Genomic DNA, 22,325 nt, shown 5'->3' on the forward strand with positions numbered 1-22,325 from the left:
ATAAATTTGTCCCGGTCCGAATAGCCCAGAAAGGCCGCTAATTTTGGCCTGGAATAGAAGATTTTGGGCACACAAAATTGGCCCGAACCATAGCTCGGACCGACATAATGGGCATATTTTTATTCCCTCGACCCGGCCCGAACCTGGCCCGACCCGCTTTTTAATCCGGTCTAAAATAGGATTAGATAAAGCAGAACAGCAGCAACGACCACCAACGGTTACCAACTGACTGAAAATGTTCACCACCGGAGCAGCAACAGCATCATCTTCACCCTTCTCCATGTCCCCTTTTCCTCAACCACCGTGCACGTTAGCATCTAGCAGAGCTTCATTCATATCGCCATTGTTAGGGTTAGGGTTTCAATCTCAGAAACTCAACTCAGTCACCTATCATAGGAGCAGCAAAAGGATTTCAATTAGAGCTGCGCGAACAGAATCCAGTGGAGTTTCTCTAGGGTTTCGAGCTCCTGATTTTGAGGTTGATTTTTCCCCAATTTTATTCTCTCTCTCCTTATTTATTTATACAATTTTGTAATTTGATTTTTTTGTGTGGTCTGGGACGCATGTTAGCTGCCGGAGCCATTGACAGGGAGGAGTTGGTCATTGCAAGATTTCGAAGTTTATCCGGCTTTATTGGTGAACATTTATTCTCTTCTCTCGGTTATTCTTTGATTTTGTGGTTGTTTTTGACAATTTCACTGATTGATGGAAGCTGAATTGTTTCGGATTTTTATATGTTTAAATTGCCACTCCGTATTAGTTTGATTGGAATATGTTGTTTTAGTGTTCTAATATATTAGTATGATGAATTCTGTTGTTTTAACATTTGTAAATTCAACTGGCAGTACTTTTACTTCTTACTTGTTTGAAGCTGGATTGTTTTTGAATTCTATTTTGTAAATTTTGTTGTGTGATATGGAGTAGTGGCTGATTTCATTGATTGCTCGAAGCTGGATATATTCGCTAACTGTTTAGTTTGATAGGGATATGTTACTTGACCCATATAATTTATTATGTGATCATTGTTTAACTTTTTTTTGGTAACAAAGGATACATTAATTAATTAATAGTTGGGTTACGCCTTGAAGGGCTAATATCTGTTGATAATACATCAGAAGAGTTCATGAGAGCATTATCCAGTCTCGAAGTGCTAGATTCATTAACAACCAAGTTCTTTGAGTCTTCTAACAATACTTTAATACAATCCGGGTGAGGGGAAATGGGGAATGAAGATTACAGACTTGGTTACAGTGTTATACAAAACAATCTTCTTCCTTGCTCTTTTAGCCATCAAGTCAGCTACTCTATTCGTTGATCTTCCTTCATGAATCAGCCTAGATCCTGACAGTGACAGTAGTAGCTCCCTGCAGTTCAAGGTTAGGGATTTTTGCCTTGAATTAACAGAATATTCAAAGTTGATATCGGAAACAGCCACCAAACAATCAGACACAAAAATACAAAGCTTCCATTGACGATTAGCAACCCAAGACAAAGTATTAAAGATGCTACAAAGTTCAGCCCCAAGAGGATCATCCGCATAGTTAGCACTGACCATTCCTTCAACCCAAGCACCATTGTGATCCCTACAAACTGCGGCAAGGCCTGACAGAGTGTTGGAACTAGCAAAAGAGGCATCAATATTGACTTTGAGGTAATGGGCTTTACTTCCAACGAAGGTTGACTTTGAGTGAAAAATCATTCATTAGCAGCCCAGGAGCAGTATTTGGAGTAAGGAACAATGGGAATGTTGTTATGAGAGATAGCCCAGGCATTCCCCCTCTTCCATATATACCAAATGCTGAAAGCAAATTGTACACTTGGTGGAGGAGAGAGGGACATATTTTTAGAGTTAGAAAGAGACTTACTAAACCATTCCTTGAAGGAAGAGGTTAAGTCGATTTGAATATTCACTGCAGACCAGAATTCTTGTGCTCTAATGCACCCCCTAAAAATGTGATAATTGTCCTCCACAGTACTTGGGCAAAAGGCCAGTGGGGGTTGGAGTGAATGCGGAGATTGAGGTTTTTATTGTTAGCAATTCTGTCCACTGTCAGAAGAAGATGACCATCTTAGGGTGGCCCGGGGCATTCCGGACAAGACCCCAATCCTGATCTTAGGTTGTGGAGGTGATCTTAGGCTCATTGATGAAGGATCTAGTCATAGAAGAGAGGAATTTACCACGAGGTGATCTAGTCGGGTTTGAGGTTAGGCCTAATAGAGGTTAGTTTATGGAGAAGATCTGGATTAATGGGAAAAGTGAGAACAGATTCCCACTGGTTCGCTGCCAGAGGATAAACTTCGGCCACCTTCATGACATTTTGCTGGCTATTTAAAGGCCCAATAAACATGGATTTAAGGGAAAAATTGCCACTCCACTTATCAAACCACATGTTAATACTTTCCCCTGTACCCAACTCCCAAGCAAGGCTATTTTGATATAAGTCCCACCCCTTCCCAATAGCTTTCCAAATGTGAGAGCCCGATTTAAAGCTAGTGGGTTCAATTTTGTTCCTCACATACTTATCATAGACGATGTCGGTGGCAATATTCTGTTTGTTGTCTAAGGTCCAACGTAATCTAGCCAAGGAGATTTGGTTATTGTCATGATTGGAAGAGAAGCCCAACCCCCTTTGTGACTTCGGCCTACACATGTTACTCTAAGAGACCCATGAAATTTTCCTAGTCTTTGAAATGCCTCCCCAAATATTTTTTGAACCGAGTCCATCTTGGTGGATAATGAAGTGGGAAGGTCAATGACTTGCATAATATACTTAGGAATGGATAGAAAAGAAGATTGAATGAGAAGAGCTCTTCCGGCCTTGGAAAGGGTGTTGGCTTTCCAGGTGGCTAGTTTGTGGCTCAATTTATCAATCAGAAAAGAAAGGCTAGCTCTAGAAGGTTTCTTATGGGACAAGGGGAAACCAAAATAAGTACCTAAATTAGCCAAAGCTTTAATTTGAAGGGCTTGCTCATACTCATCCATAATATTGAGGTTGGTGTTTTTGGGGAAGATAATACAACTCTTGTCCGGATTTTCATTTTGACCTGACGTCTCAAAAAAGAAGTGAGGCAGAATTGGATAGAAGACAGAGTAGTGAGATTGCCTTCTCCAAAAACATGACATCGTCCGCGAATAATAAATGAGAAATTTCAACTTTCCCACCCTAATCTTAAAGGGAGTCCAGTTTAGTGAGGCATTGATTATGAATACTTCTCAAGAGATACTCCATACAAAGAATAAAAAGGTAGGGGGAGAGAGGGTCTCCTTGCCTAAGTCCCCGGGAAGGCTTGATTGCTTGAAAGATCTAGATGGCTTGCCATTGATGATGATGGAAGAAGAAACAGTTGACACACAACTCATAATCAATGAGATTGTGTCTTGATCAAAGTTAAAGAAGTGGAGGCAGTGGTTAATGAAGGGCCATTCAAGCTTATTGTAAGCCTTTTCTAGATCCAATTTGATAGCAAAAAACCCTTTTTTACCTTTTCTTTTATTCATGGAATGGAGAATTTCCGAGGCAACAATGAGATTGGTATCACACCCTGTACCCGGGATGAAGTTGTTTTGATTAGGGGAGATGATTGATCGAAGGTGAGGCCTAATACGTTGGACAAGGACTTTAGAAACCACCTCGTATGACGTATCCAGAAGACTAATGGGGCGAAAACTCTAGACTTAAACTGGATTTTCAATTTTTGGAATGAGCACAATGTTGATCAGGTTCATGGAGGCATGTCCAGTCTATGTGATCATTGTTTGCTACCTCCCCATAAATAAGAAGTCCTGGGAATTTATAGAGCCATTTTCATTTAGTCCATTACAAAAGCCAAAAGCAGCTTATTACTTACTAATGTATTATGTGCTGTTAAATTTATGTTACACTGATTTTTATGAGAGACACCCGTAACATATTCTGGAAAAAGTTATGCTAAGCCACTACAACTCTAGAAAAAGTTGCTGCAGAAAATTACATCATAATCATGACCACTTCTGAAAGATCCTGTTATCTGTCTTTGCCAATATCATAAAATAGTGTAGAAGCAATTGCAGTCCTTCTGGCTTAACAGAAGGGGAATTTGTCCTTTTATGTATCATGTAAGCCATATGTCTTCGTGCATCATTGTCCATCTTCAGGACCTAACACCATGATTCGAGCTGTACAAGAGACAATACGTTTCAGATTAACTAGCTGTTAGAAGTAATTTCATATTTTCATTGATACAGAACACAATCATAAAGAGCCACAACTCCTCTCTGCCACAGGTTTGGTAGGGAAATTTATAGGCCTGGCCTAGTAGAAACTTGCTATCCGTCTGAATCAAATTGCTCTCATCACATATACAGGTTAGAGATCAATTTAATTTCCAAGTCTCAGTATGAGTTTCCTACACTCGGAAGCTGTAGAAGGGGGGATATTTCTCCAAAATAAACCTGCCCTTAAGCAGGTCCAAACTGAATCCCATTTGCGCAAGATAAAATCGATTTAGTTTGCTCACAAGTCATCAAGGTAGCTTTGACCAATGAAAACAGCTCTTTGAATTTAGGCCCTGTTCTTTTTGGCTTAATTTCAGTTTCAGGACTTATTTGGCAGTTCAGTTCAGGAGCATTCAGTTCAGTTAAGGAGCATTCAGTTCAGTTCAGGAGCATTCAGTTCAGTTCAATTAAGTTCAGTTCAGCTCTAAAGAACAGCCTAAGTGTCAACCACTAGTAAAAGCCTAAAGGGGTAATGTACATATAGATAGATAGATACATAGATAGATAGATTGATAGATAAAAGCCCCAATTTTGGTCAATTTTTTTTTAATCAAAAAGTACCTGATTGAAGATGGTAAGTTGTTTTAATTTATCAAAATGACAAATTCAAAGGGTGAAGCTCCTTTATTGAAAAAAAAGTATTGAAGTAATAATTGCCAAAAAAAAAAAAAGTATTGAAGTAACGAAGGGTATCTATAGTCCTTCCTAGTAAAAGATAGAACATTGTCCAGAAAGACCATAGCATGGTTACTTATTTTTCTGACGCATTAGGTTTGAAGTTTTCAACCCCTACAAAAACATCAAAAAGTAAATGAATATATAGTGACTAACATCATCCCTCCTGAGTCCTCCTGCACTATGAAACTAATTGCACATTCCTCTGTCCATCTTTACGGAAATAGCTCTACCACTTGGAAAGTGCTTCCAATCTACACAGTCATGCTTTTAATTGTTGAATTTTAGCTAAATTGTTGAGAAAACGAGCGTTCGCTCATAAAATTTGACTAATCAAGTGCATGAATATGTTGTCATGATTCATGAATTAGTCTATGATGAATTGAAGTATCATAAGAGAGAAAGATTAAAATGTGGTGAGGGGGTTTTGATGAAACATGCTACCAAGAGAAAACTAGAATCTTTTCTTTGGCGAAATTAACAATCAGAAGATTTAACAACTTGCATCAAATGGTATTAGTTTGACACTAATCATAATTTTTGTTTTGTTAAATTATGAACACACAATATTCACCTAATTATTCTCTATCTAATATTATTCTTGTGTTTTATTTTTTGATTGATTTGTTCTAGTAGATGAATAAATGTAAGCACCCTGATGTATATTCAGTTCTAATACATAGAAAATTGACCGATGACATATGAATTGCATCCGTTGACAAATCAGCTAATCAAAATATTTATTTTTCTTTGGTATGTTTACGGAGTATCGACAAAGTTTTGAGGAAAAAAATGTATTTTATTCAACATTTCACAAAGTTCCATGATGTAATGATTTTGACAATGTCAGATTTATGAAGCATGTAAACTATACTTGAGGCAAGTATAAAATGGTTATTGCTAGATCTCGCCATGTCTAAATTCATATTGGGTTATGGCAGTAATTGTAGCAGCAAGCTATAAGAAAAGGGAGGAAAATGCCGTCTAGTAGAAACTACTGAAAGGTCACAATTTACAGGAGCATATGGGAAATAGAGAAAGACAAAGGAGAAATAGAAGGGTGGGGATTACGTTATCTAGACTGGAGCCAGATACAGTGATCTCCTATTTGGGATATAACACAACGTGAATTTTAGAAGGGCACGGTTTCTTGTCAAGCTGTTAAGTGTCTCATAAGTTCTTGATAAGTCATGTACTTGCTGATTTTTTCCTTCAAATTCCTCTCCAATGATCTTGTTCTCATACAATCTTTCACTATATTCTTCACATCTCGCATCATTAGAGCATATGATGATTGACATGAATCACATGATTCAGATCCTTACATAAATATATTTTATATCCTTGTAAGTTAATTATCTTTTTTACTGTGATTTATCTTCGTATTTGGGAAAGTTTAAATGTCTTATCATCCTTCGAGCGCATGGCTGTTTTATCACATTACCATGTCTGCTAGTGTATTCTTCGTGTCATTTCTAACAAGTGGACTAACTGTATAGGTTATGTTTATCTGCAATCACTGCCCATTTGTCATACATTTGAAGAAGGATATTGTGAAGCTTTCAAATTTCTACATGAAGGTACAGAAACTGGCAGTACAATTCTGAAGCATTTTCCTTTCTTGATGGATTAATGATCACATGAGAATATTATTCTGCAGAAGGGACTTGCAGTTGTTGCAATATCTTCCAACTCCGCTGTTACTCATCCACAGGTTAATGCTTGAACGGACTCCATAATAAAAGCATAAAGGTTTGCAGAAGCAAAGTGTATGCTAATATACAGCACATCTCTTCACAGGATGGACCAGAATTTATGGCAGAAGATGCTAAAGTACACGGTTATCCATTCCCTTATCTATATGATGAGGTAAGCTGTTAACTTTTGTGTTGCATTTTATTTAATGTAAGCTTTATTCTTTTTCCCCACTTCCCTTTTCCAAACTTCACAAATTTCCCTCCCCTTGTTTAGTTCTTCCGTCATTTGGTGGTGGGGGTGGGAGTAGGTTCAGCGAAGATATAAATGCCAGTAAAATGGACTTATACTGAAAAGAGAAGGTATACGAATTTTACTTTACAGTCTCTATGAATATCTGTACACATTGAAACAAACCCAAAAACCGCCGATCAACCAATCCCATAGACACTCACCCCCCCTCCCCCAAACTAGACATCGAGCCCCTCAAAACAAAGCCAACACCCAAGATCACACCTCCAAAGCTAGACAACGACATACAAACGCAAAGTAAAATGTGTGAGGGGGAGTGACATCAATGAGTGCCACTCGTGCTAGGGGCTTTGCCACTTTTCTTCTCTTCCGACTTTCCCCGATAAACCAAACTTTCCTCATTGATGGGAGGTGTGTAGTTGAAAAGTGGGTCAACATCAGGCCTCATAGAATTCGTATATGGGGGCTAATTGTAGTTGGGTTCAATGTAGTAGTTTCCATGGGAAGGAACTCCTCTCAGGCCGTCCCAACCGCCGGTATAACCCATAGCTCAAATGTGAAGCTCCACAACAGAGTACATAGGATTTTTTTTTTGGTAATCACACTCCCCATTTCGGAGTAATCATCTAGGGGAAAAGTTGGAGGGGGGGGGGGGGGGTGTGACACTGGGTTGGGAAGGACCCGTCCAATAAAGGTAAGTAGGCGTGTGATCATCATTCCAACTTGAGACCGACCCAAGTTATGGTGGGTAGTAAAGGGTAATTCACATAGGACTCGTAATCACCCTTGTCCACGTGATAATCAAACACCCTCCTACTATACTAAGAGGATTCGCTCGCCTCTTGGCGACCTTGGAAAATAGCTAGATTTTGTTGAGTTTGGCCATCCATGATTGCCGAGAGAGAAGCTTGCAAAGCACTAAAGTCAAAGGATTGAGAAGATGAAGGCGTACCTCCCTCTTGGTGGGGAGTTGCAATGGCATGTAATGATGGAACATTAGAAAGGGCAGGCTAGCGAACTATACGCTTCGGCGCAGGTTTTCCAAGAACGGCACCCAGGATAGGGGCTCAGGACGAAGCTCGGATATGAAATCCACTTTAGTGAGATTCGGGTTTGAAAAGAGGCACCATTTCTCTCTCTTCGGACCCACACACCATATGTAGGTGTCATGTTCCTTGGTGTATTGCAAGTTTGCATCCACTTGGCTTGAACGAGATCTTCGGTGATGAGGAACTTCCCCCCAATGGGAGGCAAAGCTAATAGCAACTCTTTATACTTGTTGTCCTCAATGTGCATGACAAGCAAGGTGAACATCTCACCTAATTGAATATCACCATTGTAGGTGGTGCCATCGCGGGTATCGGTGATGCGAGAGACTAACAAGTTACCAAAATCAAGGTATCCTTTACATCCCGCTTCATTGTCCATCCATAGGGCCGCCACCTTCGTGTTCTTTGAGAAAAAGCAAAAGACGAGAAGGTGGGACACATAGCGCATAGCCGGATGAATATAGGACGAAGCCTTGGAGGAGGAAGAAATAAAATCTTCCTCATCCATGATTTCTCTCCACCGACTTTGCTTATCATACCCTTTGTCATGTTGAATTACCTCGGTAGAAAGATTAGTGAAAAGATCATTGTTAGTCTGGAACTCAAAGATATCATTAATCTCATCCATCGTGAAACTATGAGGCTCATTAAAGACTTGGAAGCTTAATTGCACCACATCAACCCTATTGATCTCAACCACATTTCGTCTCGCCGAGGCTAGAAATTCCAAAGTCAACCTACGATAGGTGTCGGCATTAAGAGACATAAAAAATCCCAACCAAGTCCCTTAAGCAAATACCGGACGTCCCTTCAAATGCCTAACTCGGTGACTGTTACATCACAATAGAAGTCAGTGAGCCTCACAACCCTCTCATAGAGACCACCACAGTAATTCTAAGACGGTTGTTCATCAAATTCAATGCCCACTGTATGTATCAATCCCGGGCGATTTCACCGTCTTTCACTTTGAACTAGAGGAACCGTCTTTCTTTTACTTTTTCGACATGACCTCTAGGTAAATCAGACCTCCAATTAACAACAAACACCAACAATAACTCAAAAAACAACCTCTACACCCTTCAATCACACCAACAATAACTCCAACAACAACCTCTACAGTCTACACCCTTCAATCACACCAAAAAATCAAAATATCACCACAGCCTCCCACAATACACTAATTCACAAAATTCCACAACAAGGTACAATATCAACACTTCAAAGCATCAAGAACACCCCAAGAAACAAGAAATGCAACAAATTACCAATATTCACCAATCATGAAAATTAACAATGTAGAGTAAGTAGAGAAGTAAGAGGGAAGAAAACATCATCAAGTAGTTGCAAAGTGATGATCACACACCCACCTACCCTAGTGGACGGGACCGACGAGTCCTTCCCAGACCGGTGTCACACCCCCACTTTTCCCCATACGATTACTCCCAAATGAGGGTGTGACTGCCAAGGAGATCCTGTGTACCCGGTTGCGGAGCCTCACCGGGGCTATACGAGCCGTCCTTGAAAAGTTCCTTCCCTTGAAAGTGCCTCATTTAGCCTAATTATAATTGGCCCCCATATACGGATGCTACGGGGCCCGATGTTTACCCACTTTTCAACTATACACCTCTCACCGATGATGAAATTGTGGTTTATCAGCTGAAGGCATATCCGCAGATGAGAAAAAGTAAGGCTAAAGCCCCTAGCATGAATGACATTCATTGAAGCCCTCCCTCTCTCCCTTTTTATTTTGTGCTTGTATGACCTTGTCTTGGGGTGAGGTGTGTTCTTGAGGTTGGCTTTGTTTTGAGTAGGGATGGCAATGGATCGGACTCGGGTCGGACTATACAAGATCCGAATTCGACCCGACATGTAATCGGACCCTAAATCTACCTCCATATCCGAGTCCGGATCCGAACCACTCACATCCGAATCCGAGTCCGTTCGGATGGTCGGACATCCAGGTCCGAATCCGAACCCGACAATTTATGATAGATTTGTTTACAAAAACTTTGAAAATGTGATAGATTCACAATTACTTTTTCTTTTGCTAAATAATTTATGCAGAAGCAGAATTTGGGTTGTGAATCTTAAAGAAAACTAGATCTAATGATAACTGTAAATGATAAGAAAATATTTTAATTCAACATCCTTTGAGAAGTCGTAATAGAAAGGATATGGAGTAATCTTCTAGTCGCACTTTGCAATTGAATGGATCTACATGTATCCTTGAAGAACTTGAAAAAAATACAAATCTTGTAACTGGACCCTTAACACTCTAAGAATTAAGTAAGTAAAAAGTAATTTTGGATTTCAAAAGATAGCATTTAACTTTTTTTGGGCATTAGAGGTAACAGAATGAAGATAGTGGGCTTTAGTAGAGCAGAGAGAAAGAGAAGAGAAGCATGAGAGAGAAAGAAGAGGGGTGTAGACGTGTAGTAGAGGAGAGAGAGATAAAGAACTTGAAAGTAATTGGTCTTGAGCGGCGGAAATGTAGGGTAAAAAAGTAGGCTACACTTATTATATACACTAATAAATAAACCACAATTTCTTATAAAAATACAGCAGGCGTTTTAATGGAGTGTCGGACTCGGACTCGGGTTAAGTCCGTCGGACCCTGCACAGACTCCGAATCCGACCCGCCTCCCATTCGGATTCAGAGTTTTTTTGTCGGAGTCGGACTCGGACTTTAATATTTCGGATTTGGATCGGACTTTTTCTTTCGGATTGGAGCGGACTCGGGTCGGAGTCGGATTCAATTGCCATCCCTAGTTTTGAGGGGCTCCATGTCTAGTCTTGGGGGGTTGTGAGTGTCTATGGGATTGCTTGATGGGTGGTTTGGGTTTTTTTCATCTTCATCTTTGATTGGCTCGTCTTTTATCGACTTCATCATGATTTGGCCTTTGATTTAGTTGTGTAGTGTAGTTTATTTTATTCATTCATTATTGGATTGTGGAAAGGGAGTGAGAGAGCTCCTTTGCGGGCGCACTCAAGAGGCGCATGTGTGCACACAAACTGTTGGATAGAAACTAACATAATTTCTTTATCTTGTGCCGAGGCATGGATTTTGGTGGGGGTGCACGTGTCTGCGCCGTTTGCAATTGTTGCCTTGCCGCCCCACGAGGTACCTGTCGCTGCAAGTCTAAGCTTGTCGCTGCATCATTGTGCACCAATTGTACTCCAAATGCATTTAACTACCTAAAATGAGTAATAAAACGTATAAGATGGATTGCAAATGTCTAAAAATAAATGCACGACTACGAAATATGAGAATTAGGTAAAGAAACGACATTAGGGCTAAAACTATGATTCAACAAAAAAAGAATAAAAACCAAGTAAAAAGAATGGAAAGCCTAAGGTAAGAAACATAAATGTCTCTCATCAGTGTTCCAGCTGAAGTTGATCTACAACTCCTAAAATAGCTTGTTTCAGAAAGGGCTTCCTTGAATTTTTCTAAACAAACAAGTTTTGAAAAAAAAAACTTGACAATTAAATTAATACTTCTTTCTTTTCTAAATACTTGTAAGTTGTGACACTTAGACTTTTACACTTGCTAACGCACTACTTTGACCATTAATATCTTTAGTAATTAAATTTAGAAAAACTAATAAAATAAAATAAATGATACTAGTGGGGTGTATATATGGTTTTGGCAGCATATCGCAGCCTCAGGTCCGTGTGTTATATGCCAGTATTCATATGTCTGTACATAAGCCTGATTCTTATGATTATTACCATCCTTGAAGTGTTATTTAGCTGACCTAGTTTAGGTATTATAATTCCATTTAGTACAAATAAGTCCATAGTAAAGTGCCACTCAAAGTGATACAGGCGTTGGCGATTCTTGTTTTTCTTTCATCTATCGCTTTGTCTGAGAGGCTTTTAGCTTTATGGATTGTTCCCATCTATATTGTATCATAAAGATGTGAAGATCCATTTTAACGTTTGGAACTGAAATACAGACTTTCTCCATTATATGTCTTACAAGGCAGGTCATACATTTGCTTATATTTTAGGATCCTTGTGCTCTTTTTTTTTTTTTTATAATTTTTTTGCTATTATTATAACTTTTTATTAGTAATCTGCATTTGGACGATATAGTGAAGTAATAAGTTTACCTTTAGCTGCAATTGTTTAAGTAACCTAGTTTATTTCAGGCGTTACTCAAAACCCTTCATATCTTCAATTATCAATGTGCACACTTCTGTGTTGCTACTTGTCCGAGATAAAAGTTTGTTTTGTTAAATCTAAATAGTTATTTTTTGTTATGCAGTCTCAAGATGTCGCACGTGATTTTGGAGCAGTTTGCACACCAGAGTTTTTCTTGTTTAAAAAGGTTGGTTATTCATTAGTGTTAATACTTTATGGGATTGCCTGATGGGTGTTGTTCAAATAAGGTGGTGCGGATTACTGCTTTGTTGAACTGCTCTGATTACCAGATGTTGTATTGCGGGACAGGTGGGGCGGAGGCCATTTGAGCTCGTGTATCATGGACAGTTTGATGACTCTAGACCAAGTAATAATGTGCGCATTACTGGGAGGTTAGAACTTGTGGCTCTTCGCTTATGCAGTAAATGTTGCTTCTTATCTATGTTTGAATTGTGCTCAAGAATTAAAGAATCTTCCTTAGGGATTTGAGCATGGCAATCGACTATGTTCTCAGCGGTCAACCTGTTACCTCTCTTCAAAAACCCAGGTTTATCCGAAATCATTTATCACTCTTGGAATCTCTATTTGGAAGTGTTACTTGTCAATTGTCATTTATTAATAAACACAGCAATTTCTGTTTCGCAGTGTTGGATGTAGCATCAAGTGGCATCCTGAGGTGAAGCAATAATGATAAATTCTTTAGAATTCGGGAATGATAGTTTACAACCATGACTTTTCCTTCAGGTCGGTCAATATACAATCTGATAACCCATAATCTTTCATGTTGTAGATATATCTTTTTACAGTTTGTTGTATCATTGTATTGTAACGATGGTTGGCAAGTAATGCAATTTTCTTTGTAGGCTACATCAACTAGATTGATTTTATTGATAGTGATCTTAAATATAAAATCTCTGACAGCATTTGCTTATAGGTTGACTTCCTCTTATAAATGTTTGAACACAGAATTTTATGATACTGTCTCATATTAACTTATTATTATCAGATAGGGGTGACTTTTTCTATTTTTGAGTGACCCTTTGCTTTAGCTAGGGTAACTTTTATTGTCTCCCAATTATTTATTGTGAGATAGTCTCACACAAGTCTTACTCAAATATGTACTTCTGATTCAGATAGATATATCTGATGTATGAATTTTGATATTGGATAAATTACATGAATAGATATATCTAGTTTACACTTGTGCTAATGAGGTTTATGTGGTATTGTGGGAAGTTGAATGTTAAGGCATATGTTGGTCAAGATGTACTGTCAAAAACATTTTTAATTGTTCTAGAATTATAGTCATTACTTACTTATAATATCACTTGTGGAACTATCTCTAGTATTAATTATTAATTTCCCTGCGGAATCTAGGTAAGGAGAGCACATCACAAGTCTATGGAATGTCTTTTGTACTATATATTCAAGGAAATTTTTTCTTGAGGTGTCACGCGTGCATGCCCTGTACGCCGGGTGTTAGAATCCAACCTTCCTTTACTTGTATTTCTCCTTTCTATTGCTTTCTAGGATCTTTCTAATAGTTTTCTAGACTTTAGGGAGAATTATTATGTTACCTGACAAGTTTTAGCTAATTCAAAATAAACCTCTATGAGGGGTATGAACCAATACCTCTCATAAGAAGTTGCTTTTGCTTAATTCATGTGTTGTTGCTAGCCTTTATAGATATTGTGTTGTCGCATGCTTTTAAGCTTTCCAAGACCCATCAAAGTCCCTCAAAACAGATACACTCTCGTCGACGGTCCCGCTTGTGCCTGCTGCGCGCACACAAGCTCCCCGTTCAACCCTCGACCCTCGCTCTTGTCGCCAATAGGAAAGAGTGCCCTTTCAGAATCAGACGCTTACTCGTGCCCCTACGAGTCACAAGACACTCATTCCGCGCAAAGCTTGCCTCCTTGCCACCAATAGGCAAGAGGGCGCCGCACGGATCCGGTGTCAAAACATTCGGACCGTGACAGTTGGTATCAGAGCCATGGTTCAAACCTAGGCATCGAGAGACCCAAGAAGCAAACTGAGATGGAAACAATCGAAGAAAGACTAGCCTGGCTGGAAGGCAAGGCAAGTCAGAGAGCTGGACCCGACTCGAGGAAGTTGTGATTGGCCAGGCCAAAGAGATAGAAAGACTCGAGGGTGCGGTCGATTAGCTCATGCAAGAGAAAGAAGCGCTTCAGGAACAACTCAACTTTGTCCAGAAGCAAGCTGAAGATGCCCAAGACAAATGCGCGACACTGATGCGCGCTGCAAGAACTGACTCGAGTGGAGGTGGTGCGATGAAGATCAAACCTCCAAAGCCTCGAGACTACAGTGGGGCTAGAGACTCGAAGGAAGTTGATAACTTCCTCTTCGACATGGAGCAGTGCTTTAGGATTTGTCAGCTGAGCAACGATCTAAAGGTTGGTACTGCGACCATGCACTTGTCGGATGATGCGATGCTATGGTGGCGCACAAAGCACGCCGACATCGAAGGTGGGAAGATCAAGATAGATACTTGGGAAGAGTTCAAAAAGGAACTCAAAGATCAGTTCTACCCCGAGAACACCGAGTTTGTTGCAAGAATGAAGCTACAGGAGGTCCGCCACAAGGGCTCCATAGGCGACTATGTGAAAGAATACTCGGCTTGCATGTTGGACATCCGTGACATGAATGAAAAGGATCGGTTGTTCAACTTTGTTCACAGGCTACAAGAATGGGCGCAGCGTGAAGTATTGAGGGCGAAGGTTGACACCCTTTCGGCCGCTATGATTGCTGCAGAGCGAATGATGGACTACTCCGCAGGAAGGGGCCATCGCTCGGAAGAAGGAACAAGGGGGACGCCTACAAGCTCGGAGGGCCCGACTCTAAGCTCACCCAAGAGTGCGAGAAGTGACTCAAGGGTGTCGTCCAACTGAGTCGGGGGATTCAAGAAAGGAAATGGGGGAGGAGATTCACAGAAATCCTGGTCATCACCTTCCGTATCAACAAAGGAATCCAAGATCAGCACGCCCTCGGGAAACATTAGCAGACTTAACTGTTTGCTATGTCGAGGCCCACACAAATGGTGGGAGTACAAACACAAAGGGGAGATCGACCTACATAGGTAGTTGTCGGCCATGTCCGTGGAGGAAACCCCAAAAAAGACAGAAGAAGAAGCATGCAATGAGGACGACGAACCCCGCAGAATGAGTTTCGTCTACATGATGTATGCAATGGGGAAAGAGGCCCCGAAGACAAGAGAGGAATCCACAAACATGATTTATGTGGACCTCGTGGTAAATGGGAGGAATGCTCGAGCCATGGTAGACACCGGCGCCTCTCACAACTTTGTGACCGAAGCAGAAGCCCGAAGATTGGGGTTAGTGCTCAAGAAAGGAGGCGGTAGCATGAAATCCGTCAACTCCAAAGCCAAGCCGATTCTCGGTGTGGCAGAACAGGTGGAAGCAAAGTTGGGAGACTAGGAAGGAAAAATGAACTTCACTGCCGCCAACATGGACGACTTCAACCTTGTACTTGGATTGGAGTTCCTCCGCTCCAGCAAAGCAGTTGTAATGCCTCACTTGAATTCCTTGCTTGTAGCAGGTGGACAAACTTGTCTAGTTCGAAGTACAGGTACTCCCACAAAGACAAAAAAGAAGGGCCGATTCCTTTCGGCAATGCGAGTGATGGAGCCACTCAGAAAGGCGACATCCCAGATACCCCCTCGCATCAGAAACAAGAAACAAGATACAAGCTCAAGCCAAGCCGCTCCGAGCCAGAAACCAAAAACAAGGAAGACTTGGATTCACAAGATTCACCAGCCTATCAAGACACAACAAGATTCAAGAAGACTCCAGCAACCGCCATCAACCAACGGCGCAGAGAAGACTACAGAGTTTAGAATGGGAGCTTTTTCTTTCATCTTTTGTAACTCTTATAAGTCGACGAGGGCGTCGACAGCTTAAGTGGGGGAGGATGTTAGAATCCAACCTTCCTTTACTTGTATTTCTTCTTTCTATTGCTTTCTAGGATCTTTCTAATAGTTTTCTAGACTTTAGGGAGAATTATTATGTTACTGTAATTCTAGTGTTCACTGGCAAGTTTTAGCTAATTCAAAATAAACCTCTATGAGGGGTATGAACGAATACCTCTTATCAGAAGTTGCCTTTGCTTAATTCATGTGTTGTTGCTAGCCTTTATAGATATTGTGTTGTCGCATGCTTTTAAGCTTTCCAAGACCCATCAAAGTCCCTCAAAACAGATACACTCTCGTCGACGGTCCCGCTTGTGCCTGCTGTGCTTACACAAGCGCCCCGTTCGACCCTCGACCCTCGCTCTTGTCACCAATAGGCAAGAGTTCCCTTTCAGAATCAGACGCTTACTCGTGCCCCTACGAGTCACAAGACACTCATTCCGCACAAGGCTTGCCTCCTTGCCGCCAATAGGCAAGAGGGCGCCGCACGGATCCGGTGTCAAAACATTCGGACCGTGACACCGGGGCTTATAAAAAAAAAAATTGAAGACTCCCTACTTGTGATGTGCTAATTGAGTCCTTTGGCATCGAATTTTACTTTCAAGGGTCATGTATTAGGGGGCTTAATTCTGCTTCCACTAAATTCTTCTTAGGTTTACCTTGTTTTTTTCCCTTTTCCTAATTGTGATCTATCTTGTCTCCTTTTATGTGCTTGAATCATCTATAAGTATCACCTGTCTTATCCTATTCCTAATAGACTAATAGCAGTCACAGGACTCACAACCATCTTTCCTCTTGGCCTTATTCATTTTATTCTTGCCTAATAACATCCAACAGAACATTATTATATCTGGCATCTTTTGCTTGTGAACTTTAGCATGTGACGTTAATGATTTGAATTTATTCTCCTCAGGCAATTGATGGTCATAATATCGCAAGCTCAAATAAGATATATTGATGAATTTGTTTCACTGCTTGATGTAAATGTAACGAGATCACACTATTTATTTACATGCTACTACCAAAATGGGCAACTATTGACATTTGATACATCTCAATTATGCTTCTCATCTTAGAGGTAGCTAGTGAGTGTCCTTATAGCCCAGAGCAAACATGCTTCGGAAAGGTCCGTTGTGAGCTAGACAAGTTTGTCGAGGTCCTGAACTTAGCCTACCTCGAGGGTAAAAATGGGTGGTTCAAGGTTAGATGTCTTCTACTTTTCAAAGACTGGAGGGGCTTAAATTCATAACTGAACCCGTAATGGAGCTATGAAGTGGTTTAGTCCTAGTTTACTGCGCTGCTGAACCAGCTCATTACTTGGCTCTGCCTGGCTTATAAGTAGTCAATATTATTGTTGCCAGTAACGTCGCAGCGTGGTCTAGTGCTTCAACTTCCCATGACCAGTCTGACACTCTGACCATGAGCTCACAGTCACCTTACTACAACTTAGAAATTTATCACTAGCCTATTGCTCTTCATTGTCTCCTACCCGTGGCAATGTGGCATAGTGTCAGTTTTAGATGTTCGATATTATAAACGTGATTGGATTGATATTCGCTGAATTGCCACGCTACAGGAAGTAGGTTGACACAATTTTTGTGAGTGGTATGGTACATAGCCATTTGTAAAGCGTGGTTGGCTTCAGTTGTATTAGGAGAATTTTTCTCATCTAACACTGCTGAGAGAACAATTAAATACATTAAGATACTTGGCTTCCTCCTGTAACTCGGGAGTGGAGTATCCGTCTTGAGCTCTATTTAAACTCTGTTACCTGACTTTATATTGCCTTGACAATGTGATCGAATGATTTATGAACTCCCTATTATGTCACAGCTGTAAGGCTGTTAATTCAAACTCTTGGTTGTGCATATTTTTTTTTTCTGACTTACTAGTATTTATTGTTACATCTTTCTTTCCAATATTACCAACTGGATTAAGGCTTGTATTCATCATTAATCTTGTCCTATTTTAAGAAAGAACTTAACTTGTCGTATTCTCCTCCGCGTTTTTTAGGGACCTTATGAGAACTTTCTGGTTAAATTTAGATTATAGCTTTCTGGTTAAAGGGAATTCCTGGAAATTGATTGAGAATGTGCACTAACTTAAGGGGTATTTTATGTCAGCTTTTCACTTTCTGTGCTTTGATTAATGCCTCATAAAAAATGGCCTAGAAGCTACTGGACTACCTTCCTGTGACTCTAGAAGGTGGGAGAGTAGTAATTGATGGAGAAACCAAACAAGAAACGGCAAGATCAGAAGAGATTTCCCCAAGATTGTAAATGTGGAATTTCATGCTCTGGTAAATATATGATGATGTTCATCTTTGTTTATATCATCCATATATATAACAAGCAGCAGGAGTACGACGTTTCACATGTGGGTGGCTGGGATGATGTATGACTTGTGGATAAAACATTATTGGTGTGAGCTGTATGAGACACTGACCCAATGGGTATATCTGTAAGGATGTTAGCTAAATGACATTATCGCTTTGATTTAATGATTCTGGTGCCGTCATGCATGTTTATTCACATGTGTTCTCAACCATATGAGAAAGGAAATTAACTGTGTAAGTAGTGTAGTTATTAAGGATATGCTTTGGGAGAGGAAGTTAATGGCTCACATATCAAGTTAGCATGTTAGTTCATGTTACTAACTTCTTTAAATTCCACTCACCTATACCGAACAGCGGTCTATTTGAGCCAATAATATTTGCCCTTGTCTAGGATTTGTGGATATTGTAGACAAGTCTGTTTAGTACTTAACACTTATATTGATCTGAATGCAACTGACGAGTGGTTTGGAGGATTGGAGAGATGGGATCTCGGTATTGCACTCTGTTTTTTCAAGGAGAACTAAATAAAAGAAAAACTATTTATACAAAAAATAACAACTACTGCTTTATTGAGAGTAGTATCTGTAAGTGTGTAACTGAACCAATGATTTATGCAGGTGAGAAATCTTAGTAATTTTGACTTATATAAGTATGTTGACTTTATTACCTGTCATAGTATAGGTATTCTATATACTAATATACCAATAATCCCTTCTAGAAAATAATTCTTGCAGGATTACAAGAGTGGGAAGGCCCTCCCGAGCCAAGAAAAATTGTTGATGGCTAGCTTAGATAAAGCATTGATTTCTTATTTTTATTCTATATACTCCTGAAGTGATGAATTCTTGTCATTTGCAACTCTAAACAGCAGGAAATGAATTCTGATAGCAAAAAGTTTCATCCTCATGGATTGTACGTCAAGGTCCGGAGAATGTTTCAAATTCTGTGCTATCGAAGTAACTCCAGTTATCACTGGGTAACGGATTTGTTGAGGTCTCTGATTCATCAGCAGGCGGCAATGATGGATCAAATTCCTGCATCTGAGATACCGGCTGCCATGTAAAGCCAGAGAAATTGGAGTCTTCTGACCAGAAAACATCTTCTATAATGTCATCGAAAGAGGCCAAATCAGGGTTGATGAAACCCTGATTCACCTCTTCTGCTTGAAGCTGTCTATTATGATCATATGGCAAGAGATCAAGAAATTCATCTGAAAATTTCTGATACTCTAACCCGTTTTCTAGTTCTAGCCCACAAGAACTGGATATAGGAGAACCATAAGAAGCTTCAGAGGATGTGTTGGTTGTTGCCTCCTCATTGGCATTTTGTTGTCCATGGTTCAAGAATTTGGCAAACACTGCAGCCATGTCAATATCAGGACAACCTGACTCTGACCCCGATGAAGACGAGTTGGATGACGGATCATTGTCAGAATGAGGACCCGTTAAAGCCCTCGTAAACCCTTTGGTAGACCTTGATCGACGGCTCTTACGACAACCGCCACCAACAGGGACATTCCTGAGGGACCCACCTCTAGTCCAGTACCGCCGGCACCCCTTGCAGAAGAACCTCGGTTGAGATAAACTGTAATTGTTGTAGTAACAAAATTTAGTGTTGGAGGAAGCACAACGCGGGCAGTTTGGAGCAGGGTTAATGGTAGCCCTCCATCTGCTGTCTGTGGTCATTGGCATTGGCCGTGGTGGTAGACTTTGAAAAAGTGGGTCATTCGGCATGGCCATCATAGATTAACTAAGTGATTTCAAGTAAGCAAATACGTACTACAGGATCGAGAATTCGAGATAGAGAGAGGAGATGGGTGAGGATGGAGGATAGAGAAGAAATGTGTGTATATATATACTATATATATAAAGGGATGATGGTAATAAGAGTGAAAGAGAGCAAGCAAGTGCTGGTAAAGGAGTTGCATGTGTGTGGACTTAGAAATGTGGGGCTGGAAGTTAACGTGGGCGGTCGCTCTCTTCGGGCGAGCCGTCAGCACTAAGAAACTGAAACACGGGGGAGTTATTATCATAATCATATCATGTGATTTCAATCAATTTTTCAATTCATGGTTTTCATCAAAATGTGTATCTAATTTGGTCCAACTTCATCTTAGGCGTATCCATCGATTTCTCTAAATATACATTTATTTATTGTTTTAGGACCGGGTACGTGGCGTTTCATTATTGGATTCGGAGGCTCTTCCCCCTATATAAATATTGTATCCGTTTTTAAGTCAAAGCCTCTAATCATACATTTTAATAGTGGTTAAAAAGAGATCATTTTACTCTTAAGTCAAGCATATGAAACAGTGTGGGGGGTTTCATGCTTTTACTTTGTTGGACTAGCAAGTTTTAGCTAGTCCACAGTTTGCCTGAGATAGCGTTTTATATTGGTATCAAGTTTGTTGTACGCTAAATAACAAATGTATCTCAGTTCCATGTAGATCTACAGCAGAGTCGAGTCGAGTTTAAAATTTCCAAAGTTGTCAAGTTTAGGTTGTTTGCCAAAGCCAGCAAAACCAACCTCGAAATTTTTTTGATGGAACATTGATCATTTATACTTATGGTTAACACTCTTAGTAGCTAAAGCTAAAGGTTGTAGATTTATATTGTATGAGAGGAGTTTTTGGGTTCTAGTAAGAGGAGTATTGGAATGTTCTATTTCTCTATTTTTCGAAAAGTAGAAAATAAGAGACACAATTACAAGTGATATTACTCATATATACTGTATTACTCAATGGTGTTAGAATAATGCCTTGAATCTTTCTAGAGAGTATTATAACTCTCTAGGTCATAACCTAGTTGTATTCTGTAATTTGTACTCCTCAAGATCAATAAAACTTTCCTCTCCTCTGCCTGTGGACGTAGCTAACACATTGTTAGTGAACCACGTTAAATCTCTGCGTTCTTTATTACGTTATTTAATCTTTCTTTGCATCTGTTATAACAAACTGGCATCTGAGCCGGATCTGTTCTAGGGTTTGAAATTTCGTGGAGAAAGATGTCTTGTATTAACGTGAAGGTCGAGAAATTTACCGGGAGCAATAGTTTCAGTTTATAGCGGATCAAGATGCGAGCCTTGTTGAATCAACAAGGGATGTGGGCGCCGCTTGCTAGGAAGCCGGCAGATCCAATCACTAATGAGATGGCCATTCTGGAAGAGAAGGCACACTCGAAGATTTTGTTGTGTCTTGGTGACGATATCATCACCGAGGTCGCGGAGGAGGAAAGCGCGCAAGGTCTGTGGGTTAAGCTCGAGAGTCTGTATATAACAAAGTCCTTAACCAATAAGTTTCTTCTGAAGCAATGTCTGTTCAGTCTGCGAATGCAGGAAGGTATGCCTCTCCGAGATCACTTAGATCAATTAAACAAAATTTTATTAGAATTGCGTAATATTGATGTTAAAATTAAAGATGAGGATGTTGCTTTAATTCTGGTAGTTTCTTTACCATTATCGTATGAAAATTTCGTGCAATCGTTTATTGTTGGTAGAGATACTATTTCTCTAGAGGAAGTTAGATCGTCCCTCCATACTAGAGAGCTGCGCCATAGGGCGACTGGTACAGGTACAGATAATCAGGCTGCTGGGTTAGTAGCCAGTGGGAGTTATGGGCACGGAAATTCGTGGAAAAAGAAATTCAAGAAACCAGTTTCTAAGGGTCCTAAACCTAATGGTGTCTCTAATTACTGTAAGGAGAACGGACACTGGAAATCTGATTGTCCCAAGAAGAAGAGGCAACGGGATAAATCGTTAGGTACTGATGCGGTAGCTGATACTAATTCTGAAGAGGATATTTCTCTAGTTGATGATGAGTACACAAATCACAATGATGTGTAGATCCTTGATTTTGGAGCGTCTTACCATATATGTCCGCATAGGGAGTGGTTTACAACTTACGAGCAACTAGACGGTGGCAATATTTCTATGGCTAATAGTTCTGTTTGTAAGGCGGTTGGAGTAGGCTCGATT

General features: G+C 40.2%; 2 protein-coding genes across 8 annotated transcripts; one reads left to right on the plus strand and one right to left on the minus strand.

Annotated features, from left to right (window-relative positions):
- The first annotated feature begins 200 nt into the window (after positions 1-200).
- LOC110776789 (uncharacterized) lies at positions 201-20,588 on the plus strand. 7 transcript variants are annotated; one of them, XR_008919875.1, is made up of 10 exons: positions 201-478; positions 571-636; positions 6,430-6,510; positions 6,591-6,644; positions 6,731-6,799; positions 12,197-12,259; positions 12,382-12,464; positions 12,554-12,619; positions 12,718-12,816; positions 19,222-20,588. XR_008919875.1 is itself a non-coding variant. In XM_021981355.2 (9 exons), exons 1-9 carry the CDS (start codon positions 236-238, stop codon positions 12,758-12,760), a joined length of 768 nt encoding a protein of 255 aa, XP_021837047.1. In that variant the 5' UTR covers positions 201-235; the 3' UTR covers positions 12,761-13,003. The 7 variants fall into 7 exon arrangements, 3 of the variants coding, with proteins under 3 accessions (XP_021837047.1, XP_056683673.1, XP_056683674.1); XR_008919876.1 differs by having other exon boundaries at positions 19,225-20,588; XR_008919878.1 differs by lacking the exon at positions 19,222-20,588 and adding an exon at positions 19,088-19,142.
- Positions 18,962-20,095, minus strand: LOC110776790 (dof zinc finger protein DOF3.5-like). The gene has a single exon (XM_021981356.2). The coding sequence runs from the start codon at positions 20,093-20,095 to the stop codon at positions 19,271-19,273; it is 825 nt and encodes a 274-aa protein (XP_021837048.2). The 3' UTR covers positions 18,962-19,270.
- Positions 20,589-22,325: the final 1,737 nt, after the last annotated feature.

Source organism: Spinacia oleracea, chromosome 4 (genome assembly GCF_020520425.1).
Source record: "Spinacia oleracea cultivar Varoflay chromosome 4, BTI_SOV_V1, whole genome shotgun sequence".
Lineage (NCBI taxonomy): Eukaryota > Viridiplantae > Streptophyta > Magnoliopsida > Caryophyllales > Amaranthaceae > Spinacia > Spinacia oleracea.